Source organism: Brassica rapa, chromosome A07 (assembly GCF_000309985.2).
Source record: "Brassica rapa cultivar Chiifu-401-42 chromosome A07, CAAS_Brap_v3.01, whole genome shotgun sequence".
NCBI classification, from domain to species: Eukaryota; Viridiplantae; Streptophyta; class Magnoliopsida; order Brassicales; family Brassicaceae; genus Brassica; species Brassica rapa.
Genome location: NC_024801.2, coordinates 211,441 through 229,611, shown reverse-complemented (window position 1 = coordinate 229,611; position 18,171 = coordinate 211,441). Strand labels below are relative to the sequence as shown.

General features: G+C 37.8%; 4 protein-coding genes across 4 annotated transcripts; 3 read left to right on the top strand and 1 right to left on the bottom strand.

Annotated features, from left to right (window-relative positions):
- Positions 1–2,113: 2,113 nt before the first annotated feature.
- LOC103828182 (tyrosine decarboxylase 1) lies at positions 2,114–5,023 on the top strand. Its single transcript, XM_009103792.3, has 13 exons — positions 2,114–2,225; positions 2,306–2,441; positions 2,674–2,746; positions 2,823–3,053; positions 3,122–3,285; positions 3,363–3,503; positions 3,594–3,653; positions 3,734–3,898; positions 3,969–4,025; positions 4,105–4,169; positions 4,250–4,373; positions 4,464–4,601; positions 4,704–5,023. Coding segments are annotated over exons 1-13 (1,485 nt in total). The 5' UTR covers positions 2,114–2,223; the 3' UTR covers positions 4,833–5,023.
- A 162-nt stretch (positions 5,024–5,185) lies between these two features.
- LOC103828181 (NADH dehydrogenase [ubiquinone] 1 alpha subcomplex subunit 9, mitochondrial) lies at positions 5,186–8,435 on the top strand. Its single transcript, XM_009103791.3, has 12 exons — positions 5,186–5,540; positions 5,612–5,708; positions 5,971–6,035; positions 6,118–6,203; positions 6,331–6,415; positions 6,501–6,571; positions 6,726–6,857; positions 7,107–7,222; positions 7,319–7,442; positions 7,521–7,589; positions 7,767–7,887; positions 7,981–8,435. The coding sequence occupies exons 1-12, from the start codon at positions 5,438–5,440 to the stop codon at positions 8,118–8,120; spliced, it is 1,209 nt and encodes a 402-aa protein (XP_009102039.2). The 5' UTR covers positions 5,186–5,437; the 3' UTR covers positions 8,121–8,435.
- A 971-nt stretch (positions 8,436–9,406) lies between these two features.
- Positions 9,407–12,619, top strand: LOC103828178 (xyloglucan galactosyltransferase MUR3). The gene is made up of 2 exons (XM_009103789.3): positions 9,407–10,487; positions 10,597–12,619. Exon 2 carries the CDS (start codon positions 10,643–10,645, stop codon positions 12,398–12,400), a length of 1,758 nt encoding a protein of 585 aa, XP_009102037.1. The 5' UTR covers positions 9,407–10,487; positions 10,597–10,642; the 3' UTR covers positions 12,401–12,619.
- A 34-nt stretch (positions 12,620–12,653) lies between these two features.
- LOC103828180 lies at positions 12,654–16,557 on the bottom strand. Its single transcript, XM_009103790.3, has 4 exons — positions 14,213–16,557; positions 13,885–14,025; positions 13,104–13,291; positions 12,654–12,993 (listed from the first exon to the last, which is right to left on the bottom strand). Exons 1-4 carry the CDS (start codon positions 14,266–14,268, stop codon positions 12,809–12,811), a joined length of 570 nt encoding a protein of 189 aa, XP_009102038.1. The 5' UTR covers positions 14,269–16,557; the 3' UTR covers positions 12,654–12,808.
- Between the last annotated feature and the right edge of the window lie 1,614 nt (positions 16,558–18,171).

Sequence of the window (18,171 nt, the reverse complement as noted above, 5' to 3'; positions counted from 1 at the left end):
GAAAGTAAAAGAGAAACATAAAATATTGCTAAAAGACTAATTTCTTTTCAATGATATTAATACTCGTGAATATATTCGAAATGAACAAAAAAGAATTGTACGAAAAAGACGTCAACAACAACCATCTTCAGTTACACAAAAAAATTAAATTTGGACAATATTTAAAAATTTTGAAGGTTCCAGATCAAACTTACATGACTATTAGTGTAATTGTAATATTTAAATTTGTGTAATAGATATGTCTTCATGTAACTTTTTAAAATATATTTGTTAAGTTTTTTTTTGTATATTATTGTTGTCTAAATTTAGCTTAAAATATTTTAAATCTTATTTTAAAGTTTTATTTAATTTTATGTGTAAAATTTAAAATATGTAAACAAAATTTAAAATATTTATGAGATATAGTTTTTTAAGGATTAAAACAATAAACGAGAAAATATTTATGAATCATAAAGGTGATGTGTGATTGTAGAGACCAAAATGCAAATAAAAATATAAAACTTAAAATTTGAAGTTTTGAATAGTGAAACTTCTAATATAGAGTTTCAGTCTTCAAAACTTCAAATTAAATTTGAAGTTTTGAATTTTCTTTTTGGAGAGCAAAAAACTTCATATTTGAAGTTATAGAGTCTTTTTTTTGGAGATGATCTAAGTGACGACATCAAAAGCAACACCTAATCTGATTCCATCAGTGATTAAGGATTCAGATTTTTCAAGTTTTCAGAGTTTTCAGAAATAATCATAGATCATAGTATCCAATTCAAACATGTTTCCTCTTAAAATATTTCATTGAAAGAAATTATTATTTCTTCTGAGAGCTTATGTATGTATCGTTAATATCCATTAATTAATTATATTGAATACAATAAATATATATACATATACTGATATAAGGGCAATTCTTCTAAATAGACCATTTTCAAGTTTTGGTCACACAAATAGACCACAAAGAGGAAAAATGACCAAAATATTTCATTTAATAGGTAAGAAGACATTAATACCCTAGATATATAAAAAAAATTAAAAAAATTCGAACTTTCTTATAATTTTTTTTTTTGTTTTTAAATTTTTTTTCGAATTTTTTATTTATTTATTTTTTCAAATTTTCCTTTTGTAATTCGAAAAAACTTTTTTAAACTATTTTTTAAAATTTTTATTTTCAAATTTTTAATATTTATTTTTATTTATAAAAATTTAAACCTCAATCCCAAATCTCTACCCCTTAACTCTAAACCCTAAAGTTTGGATTAGTTAATCCTAGGGGTATAAGTGTATATTTACCTCTTTAGTGAAGCATTTTGGTCATTTTGATTGTTAGAGTCTATATTTGTGACATAAATTTTTTTAATGCTATCCTAGGATATTTCCCTTGATATAATCATTAAAAGTTATTTATTAAAATTGATGACTTAGAAAATACAAATTATGCAGATCATGGAGAGAAAAAAAAATTACACAAGATTTTTAGCATGGTGTAGAACGTACCATCGAACATGGATCTCATAGGACGGTTCGAAATGGCACAATTAGATGTATATTCTCATAAGGTGGTAGAATTGTCGGCTGTAGAGTCGGTCTACATAATATTTCTTATGACTCATCCTAAGTTAATATCCACTGTTTAATTATATTGAATATAATGATATATTTATATATATAGTAAGATAATTACAAAAAAACGTTTTTTTAAATGAATAGTTTAAAAAATGTTTATTAAAACTAATGAATCATCCTAAAATCATGAAGAATTTGATAAATTAGAAAAATCATTTAAAAATAATGACTGATGATAAGTTAGTAACTTAGTATCCATTAATTAACTATATTGAATATAATGACATATTTATATATTGAGATAATTACGAAAATATAATATTAATGATTTAACATAAAATTATAGATAATTTGATAAATCGGCAAAATCAATTCTCAAATAATATAATAGATATATCACTCGGATTAAATTAGTAATAATCAGATTCACATAGAGTTTATAACTTTGTTCAAAATTTTCTGGATACAAACTCATTTCAAATTCTTTAATAATACTTTTAAGTTTTAATATTTGGAAATATTATATCAAAATATTAAATGAATATTTGATTTATTTATTAAAGTTCTTATAATATTTTGGTATCCTATAATAAGAAATATCTAGGCTTGCTGAACCCAAACCATTCAGATTTCAGAAAGCTCTTGTTCCCGAGACGTAAACTACAAAAGATGTATGTATGTTTGTTCTTGGAAATTTGGGAACCCCTTTTTGTATGAGTAAATCCATTTTCTTTTAATTGAATGGTAACAGGGAAAATGGTAGTAGCAACAAGGCGTTGAAGCCGATGGACTCGGAGCAACTGAGAGAGTACGGACATCGAATGGTCGATTTCATTGCCGATTATTACAAAACCATCGAGACTTTCCCTGTCCTTAGCCAAGTTCAGGTCCACTCTCTTTTCAATTTGAAGTGGGTTTTATTCAATCTGTTCAATGTTTATGTAGAACTCCGATTATGAGAGACTTAGGCTCTGAAAAAAGTTTCATACTTTGCTATATTTTTTCCATGTGAGGGTTTAACCAAATTGACATTGTTAGGCTTTTGTCAAAGTTTGTGTGTTTGAATCTCTCTTGGTTTTATTCACAATAATGTTGATATTTTACTTGTCTCTGATACAGCCTGGTTATCTTCATAATCTTTTGCCTGATTCAGCACCAGACCAACCTGAAACCCTGGAACAAGTTCTTGACGGTGAATTTAACTAACTGAATACCCACTTCCTAGTTTTTTTTGGACCGTTTCTGATATGAGTTTTGTTTTTCTGCAGATGTGAAGGAGAAGATATTGCCTGGAGTAACGCACTGGCAAAGCCCTAGTTTCTTTGCTTATTACCCTGCTAACAGCAGCGTTGCAGGGTTCTTGGGTGAGATGTTGAGTGCTGCTCTCAATATTGTTGGTTTTAGTTGGGTATCTTCTCCAGCTGCCACTGAGCTCGAGATGATCGTTCTTGATTGGTTTGCCAAACTTCTCAACCTGCCAGAGCAGTTTCTATCCAGAGGTTTTATACTTGTCAGAATAATCTTTTTTATTGATTAAGAACTACTTATCTAAGTTGCCTTGTTGTAGGGAATGGTGGTGGAGTCATCCAAGGGACAGCTAGTGAAGCTATTCTTGTTGTTATGATTGCTGCCCGCGACAAGGTCTTAAGAAGCCTTGGCAAGAAGGCGCTTGAGAAGCTCGTTGTCTACTCCTCTGACCAGACACATTCTTCTTTACTGAAAGCTTGCCAGGTTAATTTTGGCAGTTGTGTTCAAAGAAAATTTTGTTAAAAGAAACTAAGTTTCTGCTGGTTTTTGTTCTTTGACAGATAGCTGGAATACATCTAGAGAACTGCAGAATGCTGAAAACAGATTCCTCTACAAATTATGCTCTGCGTCCAGAGTCGCTTCAAGAAGCTGTTTCTGGGGATCTTGAAGCTGGATTGATTCCATTCTTCTTATGTGGCACTGTAAGAAGCACTAGCTAACCTGTTACTTACTTACCCACTTGAAAGCCTGCTTTTTCTGAAAAACTCAGTTTTTTATTTATTTATTTGCAGGTTGGAACAACTTCTTCAACAGCAGTTGATCCACTAGCTGAACTGGGAAAGATCGCAAAGGTTATCTATTTTCTGACAATTTTCATAAAGAACTTAATACCATATAAAACTGATGCTGTTTCTCTTGACTGCATTCTCAGAGCAATGAGATGTGGTTTCACGTGGATGCAGCGTACGCTGGAAGTGCTTGTATATGTCCAGAGTATAGGCAGTACATTGACGGAGTAGAAACTGCAGACTCATTTAACATGAATGCTCATAAATGGTTCCTCACCAACTTCGATTGTTCCCTTCTTTGGGTGAAGGTACGATATGCCCTATTACTTTCTTCTCGTTGCTTACTGAAAAACTAAAGTTGTGATAAAAAAAAAACAGGATCGGTATGCTCTCACTGAAGCTCTTTCAACAAATCCAGAGTTTCTCAAAAACAAGGTCTGAAATTATTTTTGATTTAAATCTTACTATTATTTATTTACCAACTTTTTTTTTGTGTGTGTGTGTGTTTTGGCAGGCTTCTCAAGCAAACTTGGTTGTTGACTACAAAGATTGGCAAATCCCTCTCGGAAGAAGATTCAGGTTACATTTAAAGTTTAGCACAGGAACCATCTGGCACATCTATATACAATATTCCGAGACTTTGTGTGTGTTTTGAACAGATCATTGAAACTATGGATGGTTTTAAGGCTGTATGGAGCTGAGACCTTGAAGAGCTATATAAGAAACCATATCAAACTGGCCAAAGATCTCGAACAGCTTGTCTCTCAAGATCCTAACTTTGAGGTATCTGTAAAATTAATGCTCAAAACCTTCTGGAAAATGATTCTTTGACAACAACGAGATATATATAACGCCTTCTTTTTTGTGTGGCAGGTTGTGACTCCTAGGATCTTTTCTCTGGTCTGTTTCCGTATAGCAGCTGTTGATAACGATGAAAAAACATGCAACAACCTAAACCGCAGCCTCCTAGACGCAGTGAACTCTTCGGGGAAACTCTTCATTTCTCACACTGTAAGTCTCTCTCTCTCTTTTGTTCTTCTTTCATCTTTGTTGGATAATGTTGTTAAACTAAGGTGTGTATATATATGTATTTGGTTTTTCCGTGGCAAACAGACCTTGTCTGGAAAATTCGTACTACGTTTGGCCATAGGAGCACCACTGACGGAGGAGAAGCACGTGATGGACGCATGGAAGGTTATCCAGGAAGAAGCATCTTTCTTGCTTGCTTCTCAAGTAAAATAAGTTCAAAAAAAACTTTATGAGAAAACCTCCGGTTCTTGCAAACAAACCGAAGCACACTAGTTTGGTGTGTTATAATTTGATTTGATATCATATAAAATCATATACCTTATCCAATGCCGGACTCGTAATTTGTAAGCAAGTTTGTATATTTTGTTTGATTATTTTTTTATAAGAGGTAAATATATATATATTACCAAATCAAAAATTGGATACAAGAGCTATGTAGCCGAATGCTTGTTTGGCCAAAGAAAACAAAAACCAGTGAGAAGCCATGTTTTGAATCATATACAAAGAGAGATTAGCAGCTATTACTGAACCAAATAGTCATTTGGCTTGGGCAGTTTATCAAAACCAAACTCAAACCCGAACTGAAATATAAAAAAAAAAAAAAAGGACCCGAACACAAAACGACGTGGTTTCGTGCCAAACATAATTTTGCCATTGTGAAGAACATAGGTTTAATTTAAGAGACCAAAATCATATGTTTGGGCCCGGCCCATTACCTGTATTTCGCGGCAGCAAATCCATCTCTCTCTCTCTCTCTCTCTCTCTCTCTCTCTCATCTGTGTTTGTTGTCTCTATCGATCGTGCAAGTGAGGACGAAGATGCAGGCAGTTTCCAGGAGATTAATTCAGCGGCCTCTCTCCGGAGGAGCTTCGATCTATTCATCATCTTCTCCCAGATCGCTCCATGGAGTCTCAGATCACCGTTAAGTTTCTGCGATTGATTTAATTTGATTCGCATTTCTAGGGTTCTTAATATATGGTTTCCTTCTTCAGTTAATGGAAGTGATAATCGTCGCTACTCATCTTCCCTGGCTACAAAGGGCGTTGGACACCTCGCTCGCAAGGGTACTGGTGGCAGATCCTCCGTGAGGTATATCATTTTTCTCTTATGAGGGTTTTGGTTCCCAAAGGAATGCTGTCAAGACCAAAATGTTATTGGTGTGTGTTAGGATAATGCATGATTACATTTTTGCTTAGCTTTCATGAAATTTAATTTACTTTGTGTAGAAATGTATCATCTTTAGGGGTTTTATGTAGCTTCAGTATAGAGAATTTGTCAAGTTTGCATGAGATATTTCTGTTTACAGATAAAACGTATCATCTTTTGATTTCTCCTCCTTTGTTTTTGGCAGTGGGATTGTAGCTACGGTGTTTGGAGCCACTGGGTTTCTTGGTCGTTATCTTGTGCAGCAGCTAGGTGATTTGAGAGATTCAGTCTTGTTTTCTTCCTTAACATTTGGTGGTTTTCTAATTACTTCTAATCAATCTCCTTGCTCCAGCTAAAATGGGATCGCAAGTGCTAGTTCCTTTCCGAGGCTCTGAGGACAATCCTCGACATCTCAAGTTGATGGGAGACTTAGGACAGGTAATATGTTTTCTTTTTCTTTTTTTTTTGACACATTGCTGTTAAGGGTATGTCTCAAACATACATTTTTTTTGGAATATTATGCTTTGATGGATCAACAATTTGTTTAATGTTTGTTTGTTTCCAGGTAGTGCCGATGAAATTTGATCCAAGAGATGAAGACTCTATTAAGGCTGTCATGGCAAAGGCTAATGTTGTTATCAATCTAATTGGTACTTATTTTGTATATATTCTTAGATCTTTTAATAAGCAACACTGTTCTCTTACTTATTGGATGATATCTCTTCTAATCCTCAGGAAGAGAGTACGAGACCAGAAATTTCAGTTTCGAAGAGGTGAACCATCACATGGCCGAGAAACTTGCATTGGTATGTGTTTGAATCCTGAGATTTTTTTCCCTGGATAATGTGGTGAAGAAATTTCCATTTTTTCGAACTGTTGTGTACTTCTGAAAGGACTGCTACGGCATGCTGTTTTGGTTATCTCTAATTAGATTGGGGATTTGTGGATTTGTTGTTTCAGGTGGCAAAGGAACATGGTGGGATAATGAGATTTATTCAAGTTTCTTGTCTGGGAGCTTCTGTATCATCTCCTTCAAGAATGCAGAGAGCAAAGGCTGCTGCTGAGGAAGCTGTCTTGAGCGCGCTGCCTGAGGTAAACTTATCCAGTTTTCAGCACACATAACTCTCTCTTCTATAATTATCATCCTACTATATTATTCTACTAATCCAGATATGAGGTAGATCCTTTACTTTTTTTCTTGTGTAGAACTGGAAAACAGTATATGATGTTATTATTAAACTCTAAATCTCATAAAATTTTAAAGCAACAATGTAGGCTTATACGTAGTTTGTCATAAGCCTGCTGCTTCTAGTCATTTCCTGATTTATATTTGTTTCCTAGGCGACAGTCATGAGACCTGCGACCATGATTGGTACAGAGGACAGGATCTTGAACCCCTGGGCAATGTTCGTTAAAAAATACGGTTTCCTCCCGCTCATAGGTGGTGGGACCAACAAGTATGTCCTAAACCTTTATCTTATTCTTTTCACCCGTTCACAGCAACCTACAGTGACGAAGATCCATTTCTTTCACTAACCATAACATCATTACAGATTCCAGCCCGTATATGTGGTTGATGTTGCTGCTGCAATCGTTGCAGCTCTAAAGGATGATGGCTCTAGCATGGGGAAAACCTATGAATTGGGTGGTCCTGATGTCTTTACACCTCATGATTTGGTAAATTCTTATTGTCCTTAATTCTCTCTGTCACTGTGGCAGTTCAATGGGCTTGATTTTCAAAAAATTTCCTTGCAGGCAGAGATCATGTTTGACATGATTCGTGAATGGCCTCGATATGTGAAGCTTCCATTTCCAATTGCTAAGGTAACAGATCAAATTGTTCACCATTTGTGGTAGAAACTTCATTGATTTTTTATGTGCTACTTTGTCAGTCAAAAGCGTATCTGAAGCCAATTAGAACTATAGAAGCCTAAATATTTAGGGATTTTTGTTTGTTCTTCAAATGGTACCAGTTTCATATATGTTACAATCTGTTCTTAGGCAATGGCGGGTCCTCGGGATTTCATGGTGAACAAAGTCCCGTTCCCTCTACCCTCTCCCCAGATCTTCAATCTGGATCAAATCAATGCGCTTACAACCGATACACTTGTATCTGACAAGGGTAAGTAGTTTTTTTCACAGAAGTGAAATGTGTTCTTTCTCATGAGCGTTTGAGTCTGACTCCTTTGTTATTCGACACAATGGCTATTTTCAGCCTTGACGTTTCAGGATTTGGACCTTGTCCCTCATAAATTGAAGGGATATCCAGTCGAGTTTCTTATCCAATATCGCAAGGGTGGTCCTAATTTCGGTTCTACAGTCAGTGAAAAGATACCGACAGACTTCTACAATTGATGCTGCTTCTGCTCCAAGGTCGTTTTCCTGGACTAATTTTTTTCATGCAAGTGTCACAGTGATACCGCGAAAACCAGATTTGGTATTTTGATGTCTTTTCATTTGCTTGTGGCAATAATAGAATGGTTCTCCTCTTTGTTGTGATGTGGAGAAAAAAGTATAACCCATCAACGGGATCATAAGTTAGAGTGGGGATGTCATCTGTCTTGATGTGGCGTTTTGGTCCCCTTAGGAATTATGCAGTTTCTGGTTCGTTTCAAACTTCATGTGTTACTTTGCCATTGAGTATAACTAAAGCCATGGGGTTTCAACTTATATCTGTGGTTAAAACCCTGAGAGATTTGAAGTACACCTTTAGGATATTTTAACTCGGTTAACCCATGAATCTAGTTATGCAAATAGTAGGATATAGCACTTTGCTTCTAGCTGTAGATAATATAGAACTTTGGGAAACCTCAATATCCAAGTAAAGCATATAGATCTAAATATCATGTCCCCGAAGGAATAGTGCAGACACATTTTGAGTTATCCCAAAAAAAATTGGAAGGTGAAGAAGATTATCCCGGACCTGAATCAGGAATTGGTGGAATCAATTATCTAAATCTATCTTAAAATTTGGATTGAATTTCAAGAATTTGATACTGTAAGGGTTAAAAAAAGATTATTATGTTGTGTTACTTTTACATTTGTCCAGATAGAAGCAAAGAAATATGTTAGATACCGGTATCATGTATATTGGGTAGAAGTCTGTCTAGTGGTGCAAACGTGACGAAAGTCACCGAGGCTGCGGAATTCTGAGTTGTAGTAAGCACTACCTACGTACCCAATCACACTCTCAGCGACCGGATTATAACTACTTTAAGTATTGAATTTAGGAATTTAAAAAAAAAAAAGCAGCAAGTGTCAATCAAAATCTTTCTTACTAAATATGCATTTAGCCGGTCACCCATTGGATGACCAGAGGACCATTTCATCTGCTATTATTAACTCGAGAATCTTTCAGGAATATATATTTTTCAATTAGTATGAATTTGGTCAATTCATATGCGAACCCTACTTTTGCAAATCACCCTTTGCATGTCCACCAATTGTAACGAATAATTCAACTTGAAGCATCAAAAGTTAAGAAAAATGCATTTCTATAGTTGGAAGAAGAAAGTTAATGCTAGGCCATTACTACTCGCATCAATCTGTATTATAAAGAAATAAATAATAATGTTAAATGCAAGTACTTGGGTGGTGCTATCCATGTGAGTTGTACATTGGGGAGCACAAACTTCCCCACTCCCACGGCCACGTTTGTCCCTTTAAAGCTTACGTTTATTTTTGTGTATGGTGCTCGGTTTGTTATTTATGACTATGAGGAGTGAGATCCATACGAAGTCTTCTCCATTTAACACTTCGAAAATATATACAAATTCATCAGTTCCGACACCACCGACGCAGACGGCACACATTTCTGAAGTTCAAGTGCAAATACCCAACGCAAATTCGACATGTATACCATGCAACAAGTTATTTTAGGAACATATTTTACCAAAAAAAAAAAATCACACAAAAACAAAACTCAAGACTTCAATTAGCTTTTCTCAAAAAAAAAAAAAAAAGACTTAAATTAGCTTTAAAAACAACTTAAATTCCAAATAATCAGCTAGTAAGAGAGTTCGCAAGCGAATGTCTCTGATTTAAATTCAGAGTAGTTTCAGATGTTTTAGCAGAACTTTTTACGTGCTTACTATCATCACTTAGTTGGACATTATGATGAATATCTCTTTGGTCCCAATGAAAAAAGATTCCTAACCAAACTATTCTAAAAGCTCTAATACACAAAATAGCACACGATTTAAACAGAGTGGTCAAGAGTTATGTACTCATGTCATGGAAATACTTAATTAGCGGGGGAAAAAGTCGGTCAAATGATGGGGCTTAAACTTGAAATAATCATCATGTCACAACGTGTTACTGCTTTAGCTTCGCTATTAAATTTCGTCGTTTCTGCGTATAAACAACCTATTACATCAGGACACGTGGAGTCATTTCCACGCGCTCGCCGGAATAATTACGTTACGAGCGAAGAAGTTGAGTCAAAGAAGGGGAAGGTTACAAAGCTGACCTCATAGACCTCTGTAGCCGACATGTCAGCAAATAAATAACATACGTGGCAAGGTCCCACTGGCCACCGACAAGCTAGAAGAAGAACTTACGGCGCAGATTTAGCAATCCGACTAACGTGCGCTCTGAAAACTACATTAAATACTCTGTTGTTTTTCTCTCTCTCTCCCTCTCTTTCTTAGATCTTTCTTTTATTTGCCTGAAGGAACAAAAGCTGTGTTCTTCTTCCTTGTTGCTTCCGTAGATCCCTTGTCGGTACAATCCCAAATCTGCTTATTTTCTACTTAGCTTGGGTTGGAGTTTTTTTTTGTTTCTCTACTTGTGAGCTCAGATTTAGCTTTGATTCGCTACTACCTCTCTTTAGGATTTGGGAAAGTATCAAATGTTGTTGTGATCTTGAAACACTCTGCATGACTCCGAGGGTTGCGATGAGGCGTCGCTCAGCAGAAGCTGCTCCTGCAGAGCCAACGGAGAAGGGCAACGACGGGAAGAATCAGAACAATCGAATCTATTTGTTGGTCTCTTTATCACTCCTTTTCTGGGCGCTCCTCTTCTACTTCCATTTTGCTGAGAAACAGATCCAGCTGCAACCTCAACCTCAACCATCATCATCAATCTCTCTTCGAGTAGATAAGTTCCCTCTCGATCCTCCCAAAGAGAAAGAGCCTTTAGTAACAACACTCCCTCCTATAGTGGAGAAACAGGAGTTTCCGTTTGTAAGAGCGTTGAAGACAGCAGACAACAAGAGTGATCCCTGTGGGGGCAAGTACATCTACGTTCACGATCTCCCCGCCAAGTTCAACGAGGATATGCTTAGAGACTGTAAGAAGCTTAGCCTCTGGACCAACATGTGCAAGTTCACCACCAACGCTGGCCTTGGCCCTCCTCTTGAGAATGTCGAAGGCGTCTTCTCTGATCAAGGCTGGTACGCCACTAATCAGTTCGCTGTTGACGTCATCTTCAGCAACCGGATGAAACAGTACAAATGCTTGACCAACGACTCTTCCCTCGCTGCTGCCATTTTTGTTCCTTTTTACGCTGGTTTCGACGTTGCTAGGTACCTTTGGGGTTACAACATCTCTACCAGGGACGCGGCTTCTCTTGAGTTGGTTGATTGGCTCATGAAGCGGCCTGAGTGGGAGATCATGAGAGGTAAAGACCATTTCCTCGTGGCGGGTAGGATCACTTGGGACTTCAGGAGGTTGTCTGAAGAAGAAACTGATTGGGGGAACAAGCTTCTCTTCTTGCCAGCTGCCAAGAACATGTCTATGCTTGTCGTGGAGTCTAGTCCATGGAACGCTAACGATTTCGGGATCCCTTACCCGACCTACTTCCATCCAGCGAAGGACTCTGAGGTGTTTGAGTGGCAAGAGAGGATGAGGAACCTCGACAGGAAGTGGCTTTTCTCTTTTGCAGGAGCTCCGCGACCCGACAACCCCAAGTCCATCAGAGGGCAGATCATTGATCAGTGCAGAAACTCAAAGGTTGGGAAGCTGTTGGAATGCGATTTTGGGGAGAGCAAGTGTCATGCGCCGAGCAGCATTATGCAAATGTTTCAAGGCTCTCTCTTCTGTCTGCAGCCACAGGGAGACTCTTACACTCGGAGATCGGCTTTTGACTCAATGCTTGCCGGTTGCATACCTGTCTTCTTCCACCCGGGCTCAGCCTACACTCAGTACACCTGGCATCTACCCAAGAACTACACAACCTACTCGGTGTTCATCCCTGAGGATGATATTCGGAAGAGAAACATGAGCATAGAGGAACGACTTCTCCAGATTCCACCGGAGCAGGTCAAGATCATGAGAGAGAACGTGATAAACCTCATCCCAGGGCTGATCTACGCGGACCCGAGATCAGAGCTGGAGACGCTGAAGGATGCATTTGATGTCTCGGTGGAGGCTATCATAGACAAGGTGACTCGGTTAAGGAAGAACATGATCGAAGGTCGAACCGAGTATGACAACTTCGTGGAGGAGAACAGCTGGAAGTATGCGTTGCTGGAGGAAGGCCAACGGGAAGCTGGGGGACATGTCTGGGACCCGTTCTTCTCGAAACCAAAGCCTGGAGAAGATAGCAGTGGTGAAAGCAATGGAGGAGGGACGACCATTACGGCAGATGCAGCTAAGAATTCATGGAAGAGTGAACAGAGAGATAAGACACAGTAATAAAAAAAAGAGACAGAACCAACCAACATTTTGTTTACATATAGCTTTTGGTTTATTATTATTATACGGTCAAAAATTGATTTATGTTTTGCTGTTGTATTGTTATCAAAAATGTAGTTTCTCCAGGTTCATAGAGATCAGTTTGTTTGAGCATATTGTTGTATCAGTTTCAGCAACCCACAGAGATTAATAATGACAGAGTTACCCTTTTCAAGTTTAGCTCAAATCAGTGCTATGATTTACCAATCATGTATTGTAACTTTTGTATAGTACTAAACCGGATGTGGTTTTGTTTTATTATCAGTAAATAAAAAATTCAAGGTATGCTGGTGGCATGAGAAATTATGGAGTGGAATAAAACTCTAGCCAGGAGCTCCACAAAGCTTTACGTGTAGTATTCTTTCTCCCCTAGCTCTTCTCTGGCTTTTCTGGTTCTGAAGGTTTGTAGTCTGTAGCAGCCGAAGGAGGAGCAAAGTCAGAGATGTCGATTCTCAAGGTTTGTTGGGGTCCATCGTTTGAAGGGACGTGGACAAGTGCGTCCATTATGAGAATGTCCCACTCCCTTTGCTGTAGAAACCCAAACAAGCTATCTTCTGTTCCAAAGAAACCCAAAAGCAAAAGCAACAAGGAGATTCATTAGTGAGAACCATCATCATCATCATCATCATCATCATCATCATATAGGCGTTCTGAGAATATTTACCTCCGTTGCGAACAGCTTTGAGATGCAGGATTCCAGTGCCTTGTGGGCCAACCACAGGAAAGGAACAAGACACAGAGTGCCGTTGCTGAGAAACAGCTAGTGAGGCATTGTACCATGGCCCTTTCTCAATAGGCTCTCCTATGGCTTCGATCATAGCCTTATTCCTCATCACCTTTTCCATGGCCTTACTGAAAGTTAAGCACACAAAAGACCAACCATTTTGAGAAATCACCAATGCCACTTCCACATTCTTCAAAATCATGTCATGTCAGTAATTTAGTAATACAAGGAGAAGAAATTTCGTACAAAGAGTTATTCATGATAGAATGCACAACAAAATAACAAAAGGTGCACATAGTAGAACTCATAATGATATTGTTCTGGACATTATTACGGCTTCTTAAGTGATTCCTAGTGAAGACAGGAAGAAGAATACAAACGAAATATCAGACTAAATCCTTGTTAAAGGGGGCTTCGCAGTGAGCAATGTCGAAACGGTGCTCTCAAGTAAAAGGTTTCTTGCTAACTAGATGCACAAAAACAAGACAAAGATGTTGGTTACAGTATCGAATGAACTACTTTAAGGATACAGCATCGAATGAACTACTTAAAAGAGCTGAATATTGGTTTGTTGTCTTCCCATGTTAATCCGTATATATTCAACTAAAGGATTAAACAAAATCTGTTGTCTAACTAAAAATCATTCACTTGCTTCTCAACTCAGTCACTCAAATATAAATGTCGGAGTACAATGCATTTTCGTTTCTTTAATGTTAATTACCTGCTACAACCGCGATAGATAGAAAGGTCGTCGAGGGCACTCAAAGCAACACCACCAGTGACTGTAATCAAGACAAAAGACACTGCCTTCCGACCAAAAGAGCCCAACGTCCCATTTTCTTTCGCTGCTTTGTCGGAGGAGCTGGTCATATATTTAACAGCTAAAGAGTCAGAAAATGATGGAGCTTATCCAGATCACAGATTTGAATCGCGTTTCTTTCTCTAGAAACTTCACTCACTCACTCAATTGCAACGAAAAATCGAATTCCATGGTCAAATGAAAACGAGTAACAAGCTCACAAAGTGAAATCGGAGTCTGGATCGGGTACCTTGAGGTTGAAGATGATCGTTTGAAGACAGCAGAAGTGAACCGCCTCGCAAACATCTTTTCTCAGGTGAATTTTTCGACGACTTTGATTTTGACCCGACTCACTCGCTGATTTGGCCCGGAGCACGTCGGTTGTGGGAAGTAAGATCTATAGGGTTTTGGGTTTTGCCCATAAAAGAAATATAATAATAGCTAAATTAAACATAATTTCAGTCTTTTGTAGCTTAAAACCGTTATATAAAATAATACAGTATATGATTTGCGTTCAAAAATAAATAATAATAATAATATATGACTTGTCGAAACAAATCTCATTTCTAGCTAAATATTCAATTCAATGTAATGGTATTTTGGAGTAGGTCAGGACGCAAGTCGAATACTTGGTCTTTTGTCCCTACTCACTACTTGATTTGCCTTGTGCGAGTATTATAATTTTTGGCTTGTGTGAGATTGGCTTCAGTGGTGATTGATGAAGTGACTGGTGCCAGAAACAGAATGTCGTGGGGAGAGAGTAAAAATGGCTTATTCACAGTGAAATCAGCCTATGCATTCCTAACTAGAAACACGGTGCCGAGGCCGAACATAGAAGCTTTGTATCAGCAGATGTGGAGTGTTATGAACCCAGAACGGGTCCATGTTTTCTTATGGTTGGTAATTCATCAGGTGATCATGACGAATGTGAGAACAGTTTGTGTTCGTTGTGCAAAGGTGGAGAAGAGAAGTTCCTTCACGTGCTTCGGGACTGGGACTGTCCGGCAGCTGCGGAGTTATGGACAAGACTTGTTCCCCCGAGTAGACATCAACGCTTTTTTACTCTTCCCCTCCTATAATGGCTATTTGAGAACCTTGTGAAGAGAGAACCAGATTGGGGAGACTCACGGCCCACGCTCTTTGTTCTAACTATTCGGTGGTGTTGGAAATGGAGATGTGGTTACGTTTTTGGAGATGAAGGAAAGTGTCGAGACAGGGTGAAGTTTCATAAAGAAAAGGTTCGGGAAGTGATGGTAGCGAATGATAATCTCGGTGGACGCAGTCGAGTTTGGGAACGCATAGAGACGCAGATATCTTGGCAGAAATCAGCACATGAATGGATCAAACTCAACACCGACGGAGCATCTAGAGGTAATTCGGGTCTTGCCACTGCGGGTGGAGTTATGCGAGATGAGTATGGAGTGTGGCATGGAGGCTTTGCACTTAATATTGGGATTTTCTCCGTCCCCTTGGCGGAGTTGTGGAGAGTATATTATGGATTATGCATAGCATGAGATGGTGGCTTTTGTCGGTTAGAGCCGGAAGTGGATTTGGAGACTGTGGTGGGTTTTCTTCGGACATGGATTAATGACTCTCATCCCCTGTCATGGAGCCTACGAAAAAAAAAAGAATTTTTGGCTTGTACTTGTACTTGATCCGATCAAGTACTTAGTAATCAAGTACTTGCCTATATTTTTAATACTTACAAATTACTTGGTAATACTTGATACTTGTTTATTTAGGTTTAAAACTTTAAAACTAAATGTACCAAAACTGATAAGTACAACTAAACATGGAATAAATACTTTTATTTTTCCATATACATGTTATTTTATTCAATCAATTCAAGTAATTTGATTTGGTGTGTGTATATAAATCATTCAAAATAAGTACTTATAATATAAAATACCTAAAGAATAATATTTTTATTTTTTATTACAATGCGAGAAGTAAAACGAGTATTTTAATAGGTCATATATACTTTTAGAACCAATAACAAGTAATAAAACAAGTAATGAGTCGAATATTAGAAAAAAATTGTAATACTTGATACTTGACTTGTACTTGCAAGTAGTAAAATTTGCTGACTTGCTACTTGACTTGATAACATCAAGTACTTGCTTTTTCAAGTCGAGTACGAGTCAAGTATCAAGTATCAACCGAGTAACAAGTATCAATGTCCAGCCCTACTTTGCAGTTTGCACACTACTCCAAATGAATATCACAAAATTTTCCATTTAAAAAATAAAAGATGGACATATCCAAAATTTGATATTTGCGTCATAATATCATATCAACATTTGCAATTTGTATTAAACCTTTTGTAATTTTGCTGTTAATAATATATCAAAATAAATACTTTTGACTGCAATACAAAAATGCGTTTGAAATCCTGAAATTTTCCTACACGCAAATATATAAATTGAATGGTCTTTATAGTGTATAGCATAGGAGGCATCCATTGTTTCCATGGATACTATGTTAAACCTCCTACTAGCTCTCGTCTTGAAGCTAAAGCAGTTGCTTTGCGGATGCATCACTACAAGAAAACATCGGGATACTGAGAGAAAAAATCGTCGGTATGTCGTCGGAATAACGCTATTCCGAGGACATACCGACGAAAAAAGTCCTCGGAAATATCTACTCGGAAATTCATACTTCCTCGGAATTCCGTCGGAAATTTCCGACGGAATTCCGAGGAAACAAAATTCCGAGGAAATTCCGAGGACACAAAGTTCGTCGGAAGGTTCCTCGGAATATACCGAGGGAATTCCGATGGTCCAATCCTCAGAAGTTTCGACGAAATATTCCTCGGAATGTTTATCGGAAAATTCCGAGGAACGCCTTTCCCTCGGAAAATTCCGAGGAACGCCGATCCGTCGGAAAATTCCGAGGGACTACACTCCCTCGGAAAATTCCGACGAACGTTAAGTTTTCCTCGGAATTTTCCGAGGGAAGAAAGTTCCTCAAGATGCTCCATAACATCAAAAAATGAGGGAGGAAATATCTTCTCAAGGTTGCACTGAATCACAGCTATGTTAGTCTTCAAATTTTCAATACCTTCAAGAGTCACTGATCTTGTGCATAAATCGCGGAAGAAACCACTTATCCCTGCAATTGCTTCATGAACATTTCGTGGTAATAGTTCCTTGAAGGCAAACGGAAGGAGGCGCTGCATCATTACATGGCAATCATGGCTTTTCAAGCCAGTAAACTTTCCTTCCTTTCTGTCGATACAGTTACGCAAATTAGATGCGTAACCGTCTGGAAATTCCATATCGTTTGAAATCCAATCAAAGAACGCATCCTTTTCCGCTGCATCAAGTCGGTATATGGGAAAAGGAGCCCTACCACTCTCATTAACATGAAGTTCTGAACGAGCACATATATCGACTAAATCCAGTCTTGACTTCAAATTATCCTTTGTTTTACCTTGAACATTAAGGATCGTGTTCATGAGATTGTCAAAAACGTTCTTCTCAATATGCATGACATCTAAATTATGCCTTAGTAGATGATCCTCCCAGTATGGCAGATCCCAAAAAATACTTTTTTTTGTGCTAGTTATGTAGGTTTCCAACACCATCTACCGGAAAATGCTCATGTCCACCGACGTCTGGCGTCCTTTCTGCACCAAAATCTCTAAGTTGTGTCTTCAAATCTTTCCCACGAATTTCCGGAGGTGGACTGTCAAACACCCTCTTGTTCTTCGTAAACAAATTTCTACTTCTACGATATGGATGATCTGGTGGTAGAAATCTCCTGTGACAGTCAAACCAACACGTTTTCCTTCCGTGTTTTAGTTGGAAAGCATCAGTGTTATCTTGACAATATGGACATGATAGCCTTCCATGCGTTGTCCATCCAGATAACATATCATATGCTGGAAAATCACTTATTGTCCACATTAGTACTGCCCGCATTTGAAAGTTTTCTTTATACGAAACATCGTATGTTTCAGCACCTTGAGCCCATAGTTGTTGCAACTCATATATTAGTGGCTGAAGAAACACATCAAGTGATCTCTTAGGATGATCTGGTCCGGGAACGAGAATCGAGAGAAACAAAAACTCTCGTCGCAAGCACAAGTTTGGGGGTAGGTTGTATGGTGTAAGAATGACTGGCCATAGAGAATATTGTCTTCCACTCTTGCCAAACTGGCTGAAACCATCAGTACATAATCCAAGGTAGACATTTCTTCTCTCATAC

Coding starts and splice junctions, on each gene's coding strand:
- LOC103828178 (XM_009103789.3), top strand. CDS start 10,643: ATGACTCCGAGGGTTGCGATGAGGCGTCGCTCAGCAGAAGCTGCTCCT.
- LOC103828180 (XM_009103790.3), bottom strand. CDS start 14,268: ATGTTTGCGAGGCGGTTCACTTCTGCTGTCTTCAAACGATCATCTTCA. Junction 14,026..14,212: donor CGATCATCTTCAACCTCAAG/GTACCCGATCCA, acceptor ATATATGACCAG/CTCCTCCGACAAAGCAGCGA. Junction 13,292..13,884: donor ATCTATCGCGGTTGTAGCAG/GTAATTAACATT, acceptor CTTAACTTTCAG/TAAGGCCATGGAAAAGGTGA.
- LOC103828182 (XM_009103792.3), top strand. Junction 3,286..3,362: donor CTTTACTGAAAGCTTGCCAG/GTTAATTTTGGC, acceptor GTTCTTTGACAG/ATAGCTGGAATACATCTAGA. Junction 3,504..3,593: donor CATTCTTCTTATGTGGCACT/GTAAGAAGCACT, acceptor ATTTATTTGCAG/GTTGGAACAACTTCTTCAAC.
- LOC103828181 (XM_009103791.3), top strand. CDS start 5,438: ATGCAGGCAGTTTCCAGGAGATTAATTCAGCGGCCTCTCTCCGGAGGA. Junction 6,204..6,330: donor TGATGGGAGACTTAGGACAG/GTAATATGTTTT, acceptor GTTTGTTTCCAG/GTAGTGCCGATGAAATTTGA. Junction 7,443..7,520: donor TCTTTACACCTCATGATTTG/GTAAATTCTTAT, acceptor ATTTCCTTGCAG/GCAGAGATCATGTTTGACAT.